General features: G+C 49.5%; 2 protein-coding genes across 3 annotated transcripts in view; one reads left to right on the top strand and one right to left on the bottom strand.

Moving 5' to 3' along the window:
* The window catches only part of BOP1 (BOP1 ribosomal biogenesis factor), a 66,259-nt gene that overhangs the window by 10,714 nt on the left and 35,044 nt on the right, over window positions 1-20,501 (bottom strand). The window lies entirely within an intron of this gene.
* Window positions 520-15,365, top strand: SCX (scleraxis bHLH transcription factor). Of its 2 annotated transcripts, XM_082235969.1 has the most exons (3): window positions 520-2,161; window positions 5,627-5,700; window positions 14,661-15,365. In XM_082235969.1, exons 1-2 carry the CDS (start codon window positions 1,631-1,633, stop codon window positions 5,672-5,674), a joined length of 579 nt encoding a protein of 192 aa, XP_082092095.1. In that variant the 5' UTR covers window positions 520-1,630; the 3' UTR covers window positions 5,675-5,700; window positions 14,661-15,365. The 2 variants fall into 2 exon arrangements, with proteins under 2 accessions (XP_082092095.1, XP_082092096.1); XM_082235970.1 differs by lacking the exon at window positions 5,627-5,700.

Here is a 20,501-nt window from a genome sequence, read left to right as displayed (position 1 = left end):
GGAAGACAGGAGTGCCTGGCGTGCTCCGGGCCAGGGGGTCACGAAGAGTCGGACACGACTAAACGACTAAACAACAGCATGTAGCTGAGTGGCAGAAAGTCCCAGGCTCAAAAGCCCTGGTATCTCCAGAGGGCAGGTGCTGGCAAAGGCCTTTTGCTGAAAGAGACATGCAGCCAAGACATGCTGGACAAGGCACCCTCTGTATGCATAAGCGCCACAGGAGAGAAAGCTCAGGGTGGGGCCACAAAGGCAAAAGGAAGGAGTGGTGTGCTCCTTGCCTTAGCTTAGGGCAGGCTTTCCCAAACTTGGGTCTCCGGCTGTTTCTGGACTACAACTCCCATCATCCTTAGCTGGCAGGACCAGTGGTCAGGGATGACGGGAGCTGTAGCCCAAAAACAGCCGGAGACCCAAGTCTGGGAAAGCCTGGCTTAGGGTATCAGGCATTAGGAGTGTGGCTGGAGGAGATAAATGAATGAATGCCCTCATAAGGTGGAAAGACAAGTGCTGCTCCGTGGGTCCTGGGGGGCTCTGAAAAGGCAGGCATCCGGGCGAGAAAGAGGAGGGGGAGCTGCCTCTGCTGCTTCTCCAGAGCAGACCTGGGGGAAGCAGGAGGGCTTCTCCTTCCTGCTGTGCTCCATTAGCAGCAGGATCGATTTGGTTCTGCTTGGTGGGAAGTGACTAGGGAAGAGAGACTGGAGTGCTCTTTGTTCTTCACTTCTCTCCAGGAATGACTAATTTCCAAACTGGCTCAGCTTCGTCCCCCAGTGGGCTTTCTTCCGAGGGGGAGGGAAAGCCCCTTGCCAGGGGGTCTAGCTTGGCTCCCCTTCATCTTCCACCTCTGCTCCAGCATTTGCTCTCTTGGGCTTGTGGCGGCTTCTGAGCAACCAAATGGAGACATTTGCGCCCTCCCCCCAATCCAAACCCCCATCCTTTCAAGACAAGAGAGCAGTCACCATGTGCTTCACACCCCATCCTTTCAAATAATACGCTGTGCAGGGCTAGACGTCTCCAAGTTACTCTAGTCTGAGCGCACGATAGCAGCGGAAGAATTTTTATGGACAAAGACCTCTGTGGTCTCTACCCCACAAGCACATCTGCCAGGCTGGGAGTCTGGGGTCCTGGAGGCAGCAACAGGTGAAGCCCACACAGGGCTCCCCTTCTCCCCACAGCCTCCGGCCACCGGCTGACAACCCCTCCTCCATCCCAAACGGAAAAAGAAGGAATGCTCAGGTAGGCGTGAAACTGCTGCAAGCAGAGCAAGAGGAGGAGAGGGGAAGGAGGGGCTTGTCTGACAGACCACTCACTGGTGCTATAAAATGCTCTCTGGCTCCTGCCACACTCCAAAAGCAGCTTTAAGCACATGCAAGCACGCACACACACGTGTGCAAAGAGGAGACACCAGCTGCGCAGTGTGTGACCACGGAGCTTAACTCCTTCTCAGCTAGCAGAGCCAGCCAGAGAAAGTGGATGAGAACCACCGGCAAGGCGTCAGGGGGAAGGAGTTGTTGGGAGCTGCCTGCCCACCTCTTCCTTGCACTGCGCAGAACTACGAAAGGATGAGAGAGCAGAGGTAACAGGGCAGCAGGTCCACAAGGAGGAAGCCAACTCTCTTCTCACCGACCTCCTAGCCATGTCCTCCTTTGCCATGCTGCGCTCAGCCCCCAGCCGCTTCCTCTACCCGGACATCAGCATGCTCTCGGAGGACGAGGAGGATGGGAGCGAGAGCTCGGGGTCCGAGGACAAGCCCTACCACCTGGACGCCGGCGGGTACGGACTCAAGAGCAGCAAGCGCCGCAGCAAGAAGGCAAACCGGATCAACAGGGAGCCCCGGCAGCGCCACACGGCCAACGCACGGGAGCGGGACCGCACCAACAGCGTCAACACGGCCTTCACCGCCCTGAGGACACTCATCCCCACCGAGCCGGCCGACAGGAAGCTCTCCAAGATCGAGACGCTCCGCCTGGCCTCCAGCTACATCTCACACCTGGGCAATGTCCTCCTGGTGGGGGACGCGTGTGGAGATGGCCAGCCGTGCCACACCACGCCAGCCTTCTTCCACCACAGCAGCAGCAGCAGCAGCAGTAGTCCCCCCATGAGGGAGAGCGAAAACTCCCAGCCCAAACAGATCTGCACTTTCTGCCTCAGCAACCAGAGGAAGATGGTAAGTCCTGGGCTCTCCTGGCTTGCAGGGGGGGGGAGGGGGTGGAAGGAGCACAAAGAAACTGCAGGTTAAGACGATTCTGGGATGCGGGAAGGAACAGTCAGCGCTGCTGCCAAAGTGGATAAACTCCTCCATGTGCCGCAGGGTTCTGGGAGACTTCATTTCCAGAGGGAATTATTAAACTTCTCTCATAAGCAGGCCCAAGAGAGATGGTGCTTGGAAAGGACTGGGAGGGGAGCTGATAAGTGCAAGGAAAGCAGGGGAAACAGGGCAGCTCAAGAGACCAGGGAGAAGCCAGAGGTGTTGGCGAAGGGGCCCAGAGAATAAACACCCTCACCAAGACCCCCAGGTCACACTTGGTTTGCACATCACAAATGGCAAACCAGCACTGGGGGTGTGTGTGTGTGGCTTTCTGAAGGGCATCTGTCCGAGGCAAGATCTACTTCGCCGCAGTGCTTGAGAGGGTTGGGTAAACATGTCTCTGTCCAGAGAATGAGTGGCTTGAGCTCCTTGGTGAGTCTGGGGTAGAGAGAAGGAACACCTCCCTCCACTCCCCAGCCCTGAGCAACGGCAACTCGGCTGTCCTGCACCAATCCTCAGCTACCACCCAGTTTCGCCGCCACTTCTTCAGTCTGGGAATGAGTCTGGGGGAAATGCCCAAGATGAAGAGCTAGAAGGGGCTTCCAAGGAAGGAGGGAAGCATTTTAAGTCACTGCCTGTCCACCCGTCACTTCCCTCATTCATCTCCTTAGCTTTTCACTCCCCAGTGAGCAACCACCTTGTCTGCCCCTTCCCACCTTCATCCCAGGCATGGGGGTTTGGGCTGCTTGAGATTCCTCCTCTACTTCAACCCAGCCAAGGTATGGGCAGCAAGCACAGCTCACCTGGCCCTCCCGCGAGATCCCCCACCATCTTTGCCCCTCATCCTCCGTACTGCTCCTCTCATAAACCAAAGGGGGGGGGAGTCTCTCTGTAGAGGAGAAACCAGCCCCCCTTAGTGTAGGTGTAAGCTTACTTTTGTCTTCTTACGCAGTGGCTGGATTTGCAGTCTGTTCCGTCATGAGCACTATTGCCTGCTTAGCAGGAGATATATCCTCACCCCCCAAAAAAAGTTTAGGTTGGGAGGTTGAGACACCTCCACCTCGTCCCATTCTGATCTTTACTCAGCCCTGAAGTGTAATAGGAATCCTGAGGCAAGCTGCTTTCAGTCTCAACTGCCTCGGAGGGCTGTTGTGAAAATAAAATTAGGAGAGTAAGAAAAAAAGCCAGAACAATGGTCCTTTCCAGAATGCAGAGGGTCTCCAGCCCACCCACCCCCCAAATCCTACTCCCCACCCCCCGAAAAACATATCCATTGGATATGCAACAGCTGTACGTTGGTCCCTTATTAAGCAGGTTAGTTTAACAAGTGCCCCAGCAATTTCCATTTGAACAACAGGGAAAAATTAATCCAAAGGGGAGTTTTAACACACTCCAGCAGAAAGGACTATTTTGACTGTGTTTTAACAAGGAATATCCTTTCAGCTAGCATGAAAGCAAACAACCTGGAAAATTGCCTAGCAATCTTTTTGTGCTGTTGACCCCCTTAGAAGATGATGGTTCTAGTTTTAAAACCCCACATTTGAAACCTGTGGTTAATTTATTTTATCAGATTATTGGTTTGGACTTCCAAGCTACTGGGAACTGGCTGCATTTTAGTCTGAAATCTTGGGGGGATGGGAGAGAGAGAGAGAGAGAGAGAGAGAGAGAGAGAGAGAGAAAGAAAGAAAGAAAGAAAGAAAGAAAGAAAGAAAGAAAGAAATTCCTTACTCACACTAATTGCATAATGGAACTTGTTAGGAAATGCAGTGTGTCCACATTTGGAAACTCTGAAGAGAAGACAGAAAATGGGCCAGCAAAACAACCTGGTTGTTGGCATGGGCCATAAATAATAATAATAATAATAATAATAATAATAATAATAATAATAATAATAATAATAAATAATTAATAATTGCTGATGAAGCCTTCACCTTGTAGCTGTTTTCTGCATTGTGTGGGGTGGAGAGGGGGAAGTAGGTAACATGGAGCATGGAAACTGATAAAGCCACTGGCAACGCACAAAGAGAAGTCAGGATCATCAAATGAAATTGGCTAGAAGCAGGTTCAGGACTAACAAATAGTGACCCACAGAGTTCCTTGCCAACAGCTACTGGCGTGGCCCTTGTTTTAAGAGGGAGGCTACCCACGGCTGACAGGCTGGAGGCATCAGGTGCTGGGGACCAAATCGAGAGAGTGGCCACCAGTATGGCTTGCCTGTGAGCATACCAGTTAGAGAGCTGGGGGCTAAGCAAAGCCCCCTGTGGCAGCGAGGTCGCCCTGTGCATTTGCTACTTCCAGCCCCGGCAGGAGAGGGCCACGCAGACCACGCACTGCAATGCATCTGGAAGCATTCCCAAAGGCAACCTCCTTCCCGTCCCCAACTCTCTCTTGGTTCAGACACACCACTCTGGCCTCTTCTTGCGCCCAGTTACAAAACCTCAACTGCAGTTAAGGTGTGATGAAGCTCTTAAATACTCAGTAAATAAAAACGTTTATGGCATATGGAAAAATGGGGGAAGAGGAAAAAGGATAAAAATCCAATCCTGGCCGTTCAGGCTGCTTCACCTCAGCCCTTTATTTACAGAGAAGAACCAACTGACTGAGGTGCTGTACATCTGCAACTGTCCCAGAGAAAAGGGGAAAGTTCTGGGCTTGTGTGCGTGTGTAGACAAAGCGCCCCACACAGCCTTTGTTTTCCTATCAGAGTAAAAGAGGCAGGGAGTCCAGGGAGCCCCAAGTGCCAAGATGGCTCCATCCACCTAGATATCGGACTCCAGCTGCTCTGGGTAGAACCGCAGGCACCCCCTGGACGGTCCATTCCACCTTCACCCTCCCAGAAAGACAGCGCAAAGGGGGCAGTTCTCCTTTCTGCAAACTCTCAGCCCATGAGGGGCAGAAAAGGAAGGGCAGCTGACAAGCGTGACTTTGCTGTGCAGACCATACATAGGATAGGCAAGGAAGTTGGTGCATAGAAGGGTGGGGCTCAGATTCCTTAAGCTGCTGAGCAAAGCAGCATGAGCAAGAATGACAGGGGCAGAGGGGGAAAGGCAGGCAGGCTGCTATGCCAGCTGGGACCTCTGCTCCTTTGACCCCCTCGTCTCGCGTGCCCTCAGCTGTCTAGGGCACAAGGCTTGGCAACTGCCACATTCCAGCCAAGTTCTTCCTAACTGAAATGGTGTGTCATAAACAGATCCCCCAACTGATCTAAATGGTGTGAAGGAAGGAAGGAAGGAAAGAAGGTAGGTTTAGGACACTGTAAAACAAACATCTTTGCTATTTGTGGGGCACTGACAGAGAACACACTGCTTAAAAAGCAAGCTGTTTTTTAAAAAGTGGTATAGCCCTGAATTCGCAGTGTAATTTCCAAATTGCTTTCACTCTCAGAGTTGCTGTCTTTGGGCTGAAATTGTTGAGAGAAGATTGTGCCTCTGAGACCCGTTATCATGCAAATTTAAAAGGTGCGTAAATCTACTTATTGGTCTATTTGATGAGCTCTTGGCTTCCGCATTTCAGAATGAGCAAATTCCTACACCCCACGAACCCAAAGCTGAGAGTTCAAAATGCCCAAGCTAAGGGGATTTGAGCATGTGGTGAGGGCAGGGGCACAGCTTCCTAGCAGCCAAATTCTTAAGGCTTCTTGGGGCAGAAAGTGCAAAGCAGCAGCATCGAAGATGTTCCAAAAAGCTCAGCCCACTCCAGCCTATGTGCAGATCCCCACATAAAGCAATGCTCTTGACATTCTGGGGGAGCAGCATGATGCATAGGTGGGCATGCATGTGGCACATGGGAACAGAGAGGCCTCCAGACTCAGTCAAGGAACTCTGGAGGAAGCTGGGGAAAGGCACCTTCTTGAGTTTCAGCAGCGTGAAAAGGGAGATTTGCAACAGAAACTAAATCTGTAAACTTATCTGTGAGGCAGGGGGACTTCAAAAGGTCATGGCAGAGGAGGGGGAGATACAGGTCAGGAAAAGTGACCATCTCTGGCACCCCACTGGCTTTTGCCTTAATACTTTGCCAAACATTTCCTGTGCAGAGCAAACCTCCTTCTACTATTATCAACTGATCTGCTAAACACAAGCTTGCCCCATCGCAACAGCCTAGTTATGGCGGTGCAAGAACTCATTTCTCCACTCTTCTAAAAAGAGACCGAGTGGCATTTCTTTGCTTATCAATTAATTCAATCTGAAATAAACAAACAATGATTAAGATAGGATTCTGAAAATACTCCCCCTCAATTTAAAAAACAAAACAAAACAAAAAAAAGCTGGGAGAATTGAGGAATGTCCCTAAGGAGTAGTGCTGAGGTTGAGAGTAATTTATTTGCAATTAATGGCGTGGAAGAAGGGAAATGCTGAGAAGCAGCCTGGGAAGAAGGCTTTTGATTCTCCCTGCTGTAGGGATGCTCAAATGCTATGCAAAGGAATCAAACGTGGAGAGAATGCCCTCAATTTGTACTCTTATGGGCATTTTACTGCTGACGCTGTTGATACTGCCACATTCCTGTGAGATCTGCCTATGTCCGACCCAGCAAGTCGCCTGTTTTTCACTGGGGATGCCTGAAAAGTTAAAGGTAGCAGCACAGACACAACGGGGAAGAGTAGCCTAATCCGTGGCAGCGTCTCCCGTCTCCCTAAGTCAGAGACTGCTGCCCTCTTTCTTCTTCTTTGCATGGAGAGAAAAGTGGAGGAGCAGTTTCTTAATCCCACTGAATTGCTGTCTTGCTGCCCTGAGCGTGGGCGGAGATGGCGGCTGCTAGTTGAGAAGATGGATGCGAAGACACCAAGTGGCTTTTTGGTGTCTTTGCTTTGTGGAACAGAAGCAGCAGCAGCCTGAGACTCACTGCCTGCCCGGGCCAGTATGGTCCGCTCTAGTTGGCAGTGGCTTCTCAGGGTCTGGAGGGGGTGGTAGGGCTCCCTTCTCCATCCCCTCCTATCTAACCTTTTTACTTGGAGATGCCCGTAAGGTTTCGAACCTGGAGCCTTCTCCATACATGGTGCTGTACCAGTTTCCCACCCACCCAGAAGGAAGGGAAAAGAGCATGTTAGAAGCGTGGCAGGGGCACTGACAGGAGCCAAGACTTTTAGAGGCTGGTTCAAAGAAAGGCCAAGTCCTCCCCTTTGTCCCACTGGCTCCTTCCACTTGTGTCCCCTATGCAGTCCAGCCTTGCCAATACTTTCCTGGGGCAAACTGCCCTTTGACCTGATCTCCAGGGCTCCACCTTCCAGCCCACCGTTGCTGCTGCCTCTCCCATCATGCCAACTAGGGACGACTGACGGAGGGGAAGCGCAGGCAGATGCACTAGGAATGGAACAGCCCTACACTTGCCATGTGCACGTCCCTACGCCGCTGCTCCCCCTTCACATAGAGCTGCTCTCCTGCTGTGAAGAAACACAGCTGGCAGCTACCTGTGATTTTAGAGAACCACCACCTCTTTCACTGGCTGTGGCAGCTGCCACTTGCCCCAACATGCATCAATGCAGGAGTGGACCACAGGTGTTCGTGATCCAGCATCCTGTTCCCCACAGTGGCCAGAGGGTTTTTAAGAGCATTTTATTTATTTATTTCTAAAGTGCACGCCCTGTGCCTTCAGTGCCAGTCGCCATGCCTAGGGAGGCTTATAAACCAGTCCCCAAGGAGGAGGTGAGCTTGTCCACCCTGAACCTCCCATCAATTGGCTGACCTGATCCATGGAAAGCAGAGGGTAGAAAGCTCTGAGGGGGGGGGGCGCCCTGCATGTGTTACTGGGAATGGATTGCTAAATTGAAGGCTGCAGCTAGGTCTATTTAGCTGCACTCAAGTAATGGCACGTTCATCATAGAATCATAGAATCATAGAGTTGGAAGAGACCACAAGGGCCATCGAGTCCAACCCCCTGCCAAGCAGGAAACACCATCAGAGCACTCCTGACATATGGTTGTCAAGCCTCTGCTTAAAGACCTCCAAAGTAGGAGACTCCACCACACTCCTTGGCAGCAAATTGCACTGTCGAACAGCTCTTACTGTCAGGAAGTTCTTCCTAATGTTTAGGTGGAATCTTCTTTCTTGTAGTTTGGATCCATTGCTCCGTGTCCGCTTCTCTGGAGCAGTAGAAAACAACCTTTCTCCCTCCTCTATGTGACATCCTTTTATATATTTGAACATGGCTATCATATCACCCCTTAACCTCCTCTTCTCCAGGCTAAACATGCCCAGCTCCCTTAGCCGTTCCTCATAAGGCATCGTTTCCAGGCCTTTGACCATTTTGGTTGCCCTCTTCTGGACACGTTCCAGTTTGTCAGTGTCCTTCTTGAATTGTGGTGCCCAGAACTGGACACAGTACTCCAGGTGTGGTCTGACCAGAGCAGAATACAGTGGCACTATTACTTCCCTTGATCTAGATGCTATACTCCTATTGATGCAGCCCAGAATTGCATTGGCTTTTTTAGCTGCCGCGTCACACTGTTGGCTCATGTCAAGTTTGTGGTCAACCAAGACTCCTAGATCCTTTTCACATGTACTGCTCTCAAGCCAGGTGTCACCCATCTTGTATTTGTGCCTCTCATTTTTTTTGCCCAAGTGCAATACTTTACATTTCTCCCTGTTAAAATTCATCTTGTTTGTTTTTGCCCAGTTCTCTAATCTGTCAAGGTCGTTTTGAAGTGTGATCCTGTCCTCTGGGGTGTTAGCCACCCCTCCCAGTTTGGTGTCATCTGCAAATTTGATCAGGATGCCCTTGAGTCCATCATCCAAGTCGTTGATAAAGATGTTGAATAAGACCGGGCCCAAGACAGAACCCTGTGGCACCCCACTAGTCACTCTTCTCCAGGATGAAGAGGAACCATTGATGAGCACCCTTTGGGTTCGGTCAGTCAGCCAGTTACAAATCCACTGAGTGGTAGCATAGTCAAGACCGCATTTTACCAGCTTCTTTACAAGAATATCATGGGGCACCTTGTCAAATGCTTTGCTGAAATCAAGGTAGGCTACATCCGCTGCGTTCCCTTCATCTACCAGGCTTGTAATTCTGTCAAAAAACGAGATCAGGTTAGTCTGACATGACTTATTTTTCAGAAATCCATGCTGACTATTGGTGATCACAGCATTCCTTTCTAGGTGCTCACAGACTGTTTGCTTAATGATCTGCTCCAGAATCTTCCCTGCTATTGATGTCAGACTTACTGGGCGGTAATTATTTGGGTCCTCTCTTTTCCCCTTTTTGAAAATAGGAACAACATTTGCCCTCCTCCAGTCTGCCGGGACTTCGCCTGTTCTCCAGGAATTCTCAAAGATGACTGCCAGTGGTTCTGAGATCACATCTGCCAGTTCTTTTAATACTCTTGGATGCAGTTCATCTGGCCCTGGAGACTTGAATACATCTAATCTAGCCAAATATTCTTGTACTATCTCCTTAGTTATTCTGGGCTGTGTTTCCTTTGCTGAATCATTTGCTTCAAATTCTTCAGGTCGGGCATTGTCTTCTTTATCGGAGAAGACTGAGGCAAAGAAGGCATTGAGGAGTTCAGCCCTTTCTGTGTCCCCTGTTTGCATTTCACCATCTTCTCCTCTGAGTGACCCCACTGTTTCTTTGTTCTTCCTTTTGCTACGAACATACCCATAAAAGCCTTTTTTGTTGCTTTTAACCTCTCTAGCAAGCCTGAGTTCATTCTGTGCTTTAGCTTTTCTGACTTTGTGTCTACACGTGCTGGCTATTTGTTTGAATTCCTCTTTGGTGGTTTCCCCCCTTTTCCATTTTTTGTACACATCCTTTTTTAATCTTAATTCAGTTAAAAGTTCTTTAGATAGCCACCCTGGTTTCTTTAGGCACCTTCCATGTTTTCGTCTCATTGGTATTGCCTGACGTTGTGCTTTTACTATCTCCGTCTTAACAAACTCCCAGCCATCATGAACTCCCTTTCCTTTTAGTATTGTTGTCCATGGGATCTCACCCAGCACTTCCCTAAGTTTTATGAAGTCGGCTTTCTTAAAGTCAAGAAATTGAGTCCTAGTATGCTTGGCTGCTACTGTCCGCTGTATAGTAAACTTCAGAAGAGCATGATCACTCGCGCAATAAGGCAATGAAGTAGAGCAAACTGTAATGGCGTGGGTCGCCATTTTGAAGCATCCTTTCAAAATGTTTGCTAAACGTGCTGAGGCACTGCCTGCTGGCCAGAGCAAAAATGTGGGGTGTTTTTGTACTGGCCACACATGCAAAATGTGGCATCTGCATCAAGCATGAGGGGCACCCGTACCTGTCTCTTGCCATTTCAAATGGTGTTGTGGTTTGGGGGGTTTTCTCTTAGTAGAGGGGCTGGGTTCTCCCCAGCAAACTGGCACGACTGCTGTTGAAGTTGCTGTCCCAAGTTCATAGAGATAGTCGGGTGGTGGGGAGATTGGTGTCAACACAAGGCTGTAATGCCACGTTGCCCCTCATTTCAGAGATACAAACAGGCTTTTTATTTGTATTTTTATGCCACCCAATTAACCATGCCCCTTGGGCAGTCCACAGATTTTTAAAAATCAACAAAACACAAAGCAGAAAGAACTGGCCCCCAAAGCCATCATGCAAGCAGTACTCCTTGAGGCACTTTTCAGCAGCAAAAAGTGCAAGCGCAGCCTTCGAAGCAATTAAACTGGGCTGCTTTTTCCTTGCCACCTGATCTGACCTTTGCCTTTTTTGAGCCACAACATCTCTCTGCAACAATAATGGCTATTTACGAAAAAGGAGATTGGGGTGTTGGGGAGAGATAAAGTATTGGGGCTTCTCGGAATGCAAAGAGCAGTTTGTGGGCTGTAGCAGGACAGGATGCCTTGACTGCCTTTTGGCTGTCCCTGGTTCCCTGAGAGGAGGCTGGGAAGAGTCTCTTTCTCTTTGGCGATCTCTCGTAGTTGAGTAAGATTGTCTTCCATAAGCATGGTTTTAACAGTGAGTCCTTAAGTGACTGTGGAGGCCAGTTCTGGATCCACACTTCCTTCCACAGTGGGGACATAGGTTTCCAGGTGGGAGCTGATCACGGTGTGGATTTGCCACGGTGTGGATTTGCCTCTTAGCACGTTTCTCCCTTGCGGCCTGAGTTCGAGTGTCTTCAAAGTCTATGAAACCTTTGGTAAAGGCTGTTCTCCAACTGGAGGGCTCGCAGGCCAGTGTTTCCCAATTGCTGGTGTTTATACTACATTTTTAAAGATTTGCCTTGAGACACACTTTAAACCTCTTTTGTTGACCACCAGCATTACGCTTTCCATTTTTAAGTTCAGAATAGAGTAGTTGCTTTGGAAGACGATCATCAGGCATCCACGCAACATGACCAGCCCAACGGAGTTGATGTTGAAGAATCATTGCTTCAGCACTGGTGAAGTCAATGGAAGCAAGCGCAGTTGGCTTGCTGAGGACTCCCCCTGCAAAGAACTGTGCTGTAACACCCCCCCCAGCAGCTGTTTCTTTAAGAGCAGGAAAAGGCTGCCACTTTGAAGTCCCAGCTCAGCAGGGGGCTAAGTGGCCTCAAAAGCTATAGAGGCAGCGGCACCTCCTAAGGTCTATGGGGGTCAGGCATTCAGGACAGGGAAGGGGGGAGGAGGGGGGGAGAGAAACAGCAAGACAGTGCTGCCCTCGGCCCCCCCCCCAGGCTGAGTGGGAGCTGCAAGAAAAGTCAAGGTCAGAAGTGAAAAGCAGGTTCCTATGTAATGCTAATGTCTCAACAAGTGAATCTGATCTGCAAAAAATGTACCGTAACTTGAAAAAAGAGACATTGCACATACTTTTGCAAACCAAGAAATCTTTAATAAAAATATATTAAAAGAAGAAGAAGTGAAAAGCAGGGACAGAATAAGCAGCAAGCTTCCTGAAGATATAAAATAACTTTTTCACTGCCTCTTCAAATTCAGGTGTGACTGGAGCCACCAGGGAGCCAATTCCTTGAGCTCCACTCGCAGGAGGCCACTCTGAGAAACAGGGAAAGTGCCACGTGGGAATTCTCACTCATGTTACTGATAGAAAAAGCAAAGCTTAACTAATATGATGTGGAAAGGGAGAAATTGTGCAACAGGCAGAAGTTGCTTGCTTGACGCACTCAGCAAAAACCTTCCCCACCTCGTCCAAAGCAAGAACCTCTCCTGGAGGTTAGACGAAGCTCAGGAGCTCACTGTGGAAAGCCAGAAGTTAAAAGCATGAGCAAAGGCTGTTTGTGCCTGCTGCTATGCCACGGTGAAGATGACCAGGGATGTGATTTTAAGAGCCAACTTCCCCATCTGGAACCCAAGGTGAACATCACACACAAGAGGCCCTCTGCCTTGTGCTTGCTAGCTCTCCATGGTGACGTGGCCTGTGGACCCAGTGGCTTCCTAGTCCACATAAACTCAAGGTGGATCAGGAGAGAGATAGGCAGCACTGCTGCTTAATGCTGGGTAAAGGAGTCCTATTTGCACCTCCCACCCCCTGGCAAAATATTATGGGGTGATTTTGGTGACCACCTTTTTACTTGTGCTTACAAACTTTTGCAGATGAATGCCAGTTCATTACAAGACCCCCTGTGACCTAAGAGTGCTACAGAACTGCCCCCCCGAAAATCCATTCGCTCTTAAGCTCCAGCCAGAGCACAGCGCATATGGGGGGGGGGGGCTGAAGCAAGCAGCACCTAGCCAGTTAAAAGGCAGAAGAAGCTACTCCAGGGTCCTTCTGTCCCCTGCCACCCTTTCTTCCAGTGGCAAGGGGGGGGGACCTGGAGGCTGGCTGTGCTGCTCTCTGTTTGGGGCAAGGCAGCAGCTTGGAGGGGCCTTTCCTGCCCTCCTCCTCCCCCAAAGATGGGCCTGCTTTGCAATCCCCTTAATTTACTGTTCCTGCTTAACTTAATGGCAGCGGAAAGGCAAGGTGATAGGGGAAAAAAATATGAGGCGGGATTTTCCGAATCCCCATTTCCTCTCCAGACAGCAAGAGAGCTCCTGGGGCCTGAACATCTGGGAAATTTAATTTTACCATTTCTGCGCTCCCCCCTCCTCCCCTTTAACAAAGGATGAGGTTGCCTGTTACGGGTGGCTGTGGCAGCCAGGAAGCCATGCCGGGGTGCAGTGTGTGGTGCTGGGGAGAGGCACCAGGCAGGCAGCGAGGGCAGCTCCTCGAGAAGCAGAGGCCTGACTCACAGCACTCCCACATCCCACGCCAAAGCCCCAAGGAGCCCCTCACTCTGCTTCAGCCGCTCGGCAGGCGACCCCAAACAACTCTGGGGGAATCTCGCAAGAGATAACACGTGCTCTGTGTAGAAGGGACCTGCTTCTCCGGGCACTGGGTCTACTCAGAGTCTAAAGCTAGTCCTTTCCCAAATGGCGCAGTGTTGTGATCTATTCAGACCAAATTAGCCCTCCTGCGATCTGCATGCAGCAACAGAAACAGATCCCACTGATGGAAAAAGGGTCCCTCTGTTTTAGCTGCAGAAGGAGGGAGGCGAATGGAAGATGAAATTGTGCAGCAGGAAGCCAGATTTCAGCATCCACAGAAAAATGAGTGCCGTGTTGTGAGCTAGAATCACTGAAAAACAAGAAGTAACTGTGGTTGTGCTGACCAAGGTCTTGGATGTATTTTAAACATTTTATTTTATAAAGTTGTTGTTCTTACGATCAAACAGTATATAAATTTTGTTAAACAAAGTAATAGTATAATAGCAGGAGAGGCTATTAGGGAGAAACGGCCAGTGATTTGGGGTATGTGTGGAGGGAGGTACAGAATGTGCCCATGGGAAGCAAGGGGGGGGGGTTGCAGGGCTGGAAAATGGCCCTGGCACAAATGAGTTTTGGCCCAGCCTCTCGCTGGGTAGAAACAAGTGAAAAGCAGGACGGGCCATACAGAACCATGTGGCACCGGCTCTGAACAAATAACACCGACTGCCTGTTTGGTTCTGAGCCCCATTCAAGCTGCGGAGGCTTCATTTTAAAGATTTTAATGGCTTGGGCCCAAATACCTGAAGCAGTGCCTCTTCCTATATCAGCCTGGAGGGTTTTCTAAAGAAAAACTTGTATCCATCATGGGGACTGGTATAGTTGGGAGAATGGTGCCCATCTGTAAAATGGTGAAATGGTGCCCTTTGCACTGAGAAAGGCGCAAACATTGTTACCGTCTTGGTGCCAGGTTAAAACTTATTTTCCCAGGTTTGTTTGTTTTTAATTGGCGATTGTTTAACATGCTCTTCAGTTTCGGATGAAGCTATTTGTCTTTGATGATGGTGTTTTATAGTTGGTTGTTGCACTGTGCGCTATTTCATGCTCCAGAACTAGTCTTGAAACCTGCGCAGATCGAGAGGCAGGTTATAAATATTTTTAATAAAGAGAGAAATAATGAGCAAAATCCCTTGTGCCCCTGGCTGTTCTCTGGAGCTTTGGAACAGCCACACTTGCAGCTTGCGGTCCCAGGTGTGTTTGTCTAACTCTCTTCTTTTCCAACTCTGGCCCTCTGCAGAGTAAAGACCGAGACAGGAAGTCGGCAATTCGGAGTTAAATGATTATGGATTCAGGAAGGAGGAGGAGGAGGAGGAGGAGATTACGAGGGGAAAGATGGAAAAGCCACACGCGCAAAACAAAGACAGAATCTTCCGGCCTGTGCCTGGCTGCTGCTGCTGCCGCCACTGGGAGCCCCGTGGTTCTACCCAAGATGAACTTAGGGCAGCCCATCCCTGGGGAGAGACTGAGCACCCTCTTGCAAGCAAGAAAAGCAGGCTTTCATCTGCAAAGGAAAGCAGGGCTCTGAATGACTCTGCTCTGCAGTGCTGGGAGGCGAGAGAGCCGGGGACCCTTGGCGTGGCCACTGGGGCAACTGGAGAGGGGGCTTTCCTGACCAGCAAGCAGAAGGACATGGACTTGCACACGGCAGAACAATCCTCACGGACCTGAATCCCGCTATAGGGAGGAGGAGGAAGGCACGGTTCCCCGTGGGGGATGCAAGAAGAATGACCACAGCGCAACCAACCCCTGGACTTGCCTTCAAATCCATAGTTATGGGTCATCCTGTTCTCAGAACCTCGGGTGGGGTTACAATCAATACATGCTGGAGTTTCATGTCATTGATAATAATATAAATCCAACTTGTTTGTATAGTGAGAGAAGACTATGTCGTACTGACCGGATGAAAACTTCCTTTTAGGCTCATGCCATTTGGCCAACAGGGTCCTGGGTCTTGGCATTTCTAGATGAATTTAAGGGGTTGGGGGGGGCAATGCTTACTCCACTTCTGCAACATTTGTGTAAGTGTGTGAGGCGGGTGGGAGGCAACTCTGAGAAGGAGGCAAGAGGCCACTTGCCAGCACCATGGCCATCTTAAAACAAGCAGCACTGGTGGGGGGGGGGGAGAAAGAGCTGCTGCCTCAGAGCGGAGCATCCTGGGGAAATAAATCAGGGAGGGAGGGAAATAAATCAAAAGTGGACAGCTAGACCCCAAAGCCAATCCTGAGGTTGGCAGCATCCAAGGTATGCCTTGTGTAGAGAAGAGAAGGCAAGAAGAGCCATCCCCATGGCTATTGGCCATTGACAGCCTTACCCTCCTCCACGAACTACTACATCTTGTGGGAGGGAACTGCATTAACCCTTTGCACCCTGCCCTTTGCTCAGTGCCAAAAGAGAAGGCAGAAGCACGTGGGGGCTCTGCCTGCAGATACGGCAGCAGCTGTGGGAGGCTGGGGGAAGAAGATGAAGCTCCTCCCAGGAGTCTCACAGAGATGGGAACTTGTGGGCAAGCAAGAAAGGGTCACTGGACCTGAGCAAGGCGTGGGATGCTAGAGTCAGAGGCATCCAGGGAGGGTCAGGCTATCCATGCGGAAAGGGGGCAGACAAGGAACTGAGCTGCAACTAACTTACGGGAGCACCCAGCTGTCTCCTAAGAGGTCCACTTGCCATAGATCCCAGGAAGATCAAATAAAAGCATAGCATTATAAAATCATAACATTCAATAGAATCATATAATTGTAGAGTTGGAAGGGACCACGAGGGTCATCTAGTCCAACGCCCTGCAAGGCAGGAATCTTTCCCCCAATGCAGGGCTCAAACCCACAACCCTGAGATCAAGAGTCTTAGGCTCTACTGACTGAGCTATCCCACGGGATCAGATACAGGCCTACAGAGCTATCTAAACTACCTGCCACCCACCAAGCAGGCAGCAATGCTTAGGTGCCAAAGAGCAGTGCTTTGAGCTGGTGGCGAACCTGGGAAACTGCCTTAGATTGAATCAGACAGCTGGGTCCATCTAACGCAGAGGCGTCTAGGGTTCCAGGCAAGCCCTACCTGGAGATGCCACTGTGGACTGAACCAGGGACCTTCTGCATGCCACGCAGGTGATCTGCCACTGAGCTGTGGCCCTCTGCAAATGGGGCTCTTCCATCAGAGGAAGAACAGGTGCTCATATACTTTTAACAGCAGCAAGGATTCAAACCTAAACAAAAGCTGTTTTTCCAAACATGGACAGAATTCATTTGCCTGCTGAGCTCAGAGTTATTAAGGGATGTTATAGAAACCCACAAAGCATGCTGCGAATTTATACAATATCTGCCTATTAGTGACGACCTCAAATCTAGCTTGCAGGCAGCAGATGACTATGAGAAGGAGCAACTAAGGTAAGCCTGGAACCTCCAAAGTCCTTTAGTGTCCCTAAAAATCCGCCCCCCGCCCCCAATAATAAATAATATAATAAATTTTATTTATATCCCGCCCTCCCCAGCCGAAGCTGGGCTCAGGGCGGCTAACAACAATCAAAATAGTTCAACATTCTAAAACATTCATTATAAAATTAATTAAATCAAATTAAAATCAAATTAATGGCAACCATCAAGCAAAATTTTGTGCAGATTGCCAGAGGAGGGGGTCAGGCTGCGCCCTGACAAAAGGCCTGGTGGAACAGCTCTGTCTTGCAGGCCCTGCGGAAGGATGTCAGGTCCTGCAGGGCCCTAGTCTCTTGTGACAGAGCGTTCCACCAGATTGGAGCCGCGGCCGAGAAAGCCTTGGCTCTAGGAATACTATATTCAATAGTATCAAGTGGTGAGAATTCTCACCAGCAAGCCAGAACTTTTACATAACTAGAGTAAGAGAGGAATATTGAACAATAAAAGAGGTTTATTCAGAGAAAAATGGAACAAAACCAAACACTTTAAGGAAATAAACACAAAAACAGCCATGTTCATAGCCAAAATTCTTATTTGGTTGTAGAGGAAAATGCTATGCCAGAACAAAAATATTATTATTTTATCGCGGTTGTGACTAGGAATTTCTAGTTAACACAGAGCATAAACAAAGCCTTCTGTCACATACTGCATCATCCAAATTAGATTCTCCATGCATGTGCACCCTTAAAAAATGGAACACACCTCCTTAATTCAAAGGAGAGAAACTTCTAGTTTCAGGTCCTCTTAAGTCAATGACTTTGAACAACTAAAAACCGTTCAAGGGGAATAATGAGGCAAGTGCAAGACCCCCTGGAGAAAGTGGCAACTTACTTCCTCGTAGGAGGTGGTCAACATTTAGCAGAGGAAGTTTCCACCGGATGGCAAGAAGCACGTAAGAGCCTGGCTGCTGGGTCAGGCACATGGCCCATCTGGTCTAGCTCCCTGTTCTCCCAGGGGCCAGCCAGATGCCGGTAAGGGAAACGCTCAAGCAGGATCCGGGCACAAGAGCTTCCAGCAAGAGGTATTCAGAAGTATTCCTGCCTCTGCCTCTGAAGGCAGAGCACAGCCACCCTCCAGCCCATGGCTATCCTTCTTCATGGTCATGCTAGACCAGCCTGGCAGGCAGGCAGGCAGGCAGGCAGGCAGGCAGATCAACCTTGGGCTCTTAGTGGCTGGTGTTCCAAATAGCCGCATCCTGGTCAAGAGTAGCACCACATTAACATGCATTAACATGTGTTACACCTCTGCAGGACACCTGGCCAGGCACCACCACAGCCAGCAGGGGCCCTCCCACCATAGGAGGTTCCCCAGTCCCCAGTGCTCTGGGGACGAAAATACGGCTAACCTAGATTTTTGGAATGGTTTCCGGCATGAAAGAGCCAGGATTGCAAAAGAAGAGAGACAAAAGAGAGAAGGTTTAATTGGATGCCTCGTACTGGAGATGACACAATCTCCAGGCACTCACAACCGCTGCTCTGCTACGCAGCAGGGCCTCCTAGCAAGAAGCCCTCTCCTTTCCCGGATGCTGCCATCACATGTTGATGGAAGTATTGCCATTATGAATTATTTCCAGTAGGTTACAATTTGCAAAAACATTCCTCCCATTCCTGGCTGAAAATGCCACCGACACTGAACCCGCCCATCCCAACTGGAGGGAGCTTACGTGGAAGATGTGAATAAAGCGTGTTGGGTTGTTGACCTAGAAGGGTCATAAGCAATTTTTTCCCCAAACAGTCAATGGCTAATAATAATACCTCGGGTTAAAATCACTTCAGGTTGAGCATTTTCAGGTTACGCTCCACGGCGACCCAGAAGTAATGGAACGCATTACTTCTGGGTTTTGCCACTCGCACATGCGCAGATGCTCAAAATGGTGTCATGTGCATGCGCAGAAGCAGCGAATCGCGACCCATGCATGCACAGACGCGGGTTGCGTTCTGCTCTGGATGCAAACGGGGCTCCAGAACAGATCCCGTTTGCATCCAGAGGTACCACTGTATAGCTTAACCACAAAAAAACGTATTTTTCTGTCTATAAGACGCCCCCTATTTTGGGGGACTCAAAATTAAGAAAATGGGGAGATTGCCCAGAGTTGCTGAGCTTTTTTGGGGGGAGGATTGCCACGTCACAAAAGCCACCTATCATCTGTCCCCTTGCCAAAAGAAGCCGCCAATCACTCGCCCAACTGCTGCAGCAACAACCCATCAACACCAGCCCTTCCCACAGACACCAATAACACACCCAATAGCCGCTGAACCAATCCCACGTCCCTCCATGTACTGTCCATGTATAAGACAACCCCCAATTTTTACCATAACTTTTAAATTAAAAAAACTCATCTGATACACGGAGAAGTACGATAAAACAAAAACAGTCATTCTTTCATTAACAATGTCCAGATAGGTCATGAAAACAATCTTTTTAACTGTCAAAGACCAGAGTAAAGAAACAGGTGTGTCTTCAGCATTCATTGAAAGCTATATAGCGAAGACACCAGACACACCCATAAAGGGGGAAATCCCACAGCTCAGGTGCCACCACAGAAAGAGCCCTTGAACCTCTGAGAGAAGCAAATGTACCCAGATGGCCTCCTCTACTAATCTAACATCTGGCAGGGTCTGTAGGGAAGGTAGGAGAATGGGAGAAACTGTTTAGAACAGAAATTGTGTGTTTTCTACATATCACCCTGGCCAATAAGCTGGCTGTCTCATTCTGGACCAGTTGCAGCTTCTGAACCATCTTCGGGGTGGGGGGACGACGACGAACGAAGAGTGTGATCCAATGTAGAAGTTACCAGAGCATGGATTATAGCAGCCAACTTATCTTTGATCTGGTAAACCAACTGGCAATAGAAACAGACACTCCTAGTCACCAAGGATACCTGGATCTCCAATGACAATGCTGGTTCCTACTTGCCTGCTCCTTCCAGGGGTCTGCAACCCCATCCAAAATAGGCTGTCTCCCTGCCTCTTGGACAGGAAAAAACTGTCTTGCCTTCTGAGCCTCAATCGGTTGACCCATATCCAAGCTATCACTGTCTCCAAGCACTTGAACTGCCTCTCATGATTCAGGTGGCTCAGAGATAGATATGCCACCAGCATATTGGTGACGCAACACTCCAAATCCTCTGATGACAGCTCCCTACAGATATTAAATAGTACGGGGGAAAGAATGGAACCTTGTGGGGTGCCACAGGATGAACTCCCATGCTGCTGAGCTCCTATGCCCATAACTATTCTGGAAAACAGGCCCAAAGATAGGACAGGAACCACTGTAATGAATTGCCCCCAACCACCACCGCATGGATCCATTCCAGGAGATTACTGTGAGCAACAGAATCAAAAGCTGCAAAAAAGTGTGAGAGAATAAGCAGGGCCACATGCCCCTCTCCAAGGCAGTTTTGCTGCCATACCAAACGTAGTGCTGGGCTAGGATACAAGAACTGGTGTACCCCCATGACTTGCATCAGGAAAGGGGCTTTTAAACTTGTTCATAAATGACCTGAAGTTGGGGTTGAACACTGAGATGACCAGGCATGTGGCTAGCACCCAGTGGTTCAGGCTGGCTCCCAGATGTGTCAGCATCCACACTCCCTTGAGGCTTTTGCAGCCAGAAGCATGGAAACAGAAACAAAACGATGGTGTTCTGAGCCT

This window comes from Podarcis vaucheri (assembly GCF_965113315.1).
Source record: "Podarcis vaucheri genome assembly, chromosome: 8".
NCBI classification, from domain to species: Eukaryota; Metazoa; Chordata; class Lepidosauria; order Squamata; family Lacertidae; genus Podarcis; species Podarcis vaucheri.
The sequence above is the reverse complement of the archived record's forward strand: the minus strand, read 5'-3'. Positions and strand labels throughout refer to the sequence as shown.

Coding starts and splice junctions, on each gene's coding strand:
- SCX (XM_082235969.1), top strand. CDS start 1,631: ATGTCCTCCTTTGCCATGCTGCGCTCAGCCCCCAGCCGCTTCCTCTAC. Junction 2,162..5,626: donor TCAGCAACCAGAGGAAGATG/GTAAGTCCTGGG, acceptor TTTCACTCTCAG/AGTTGCTGTCTTTGGGCTGA.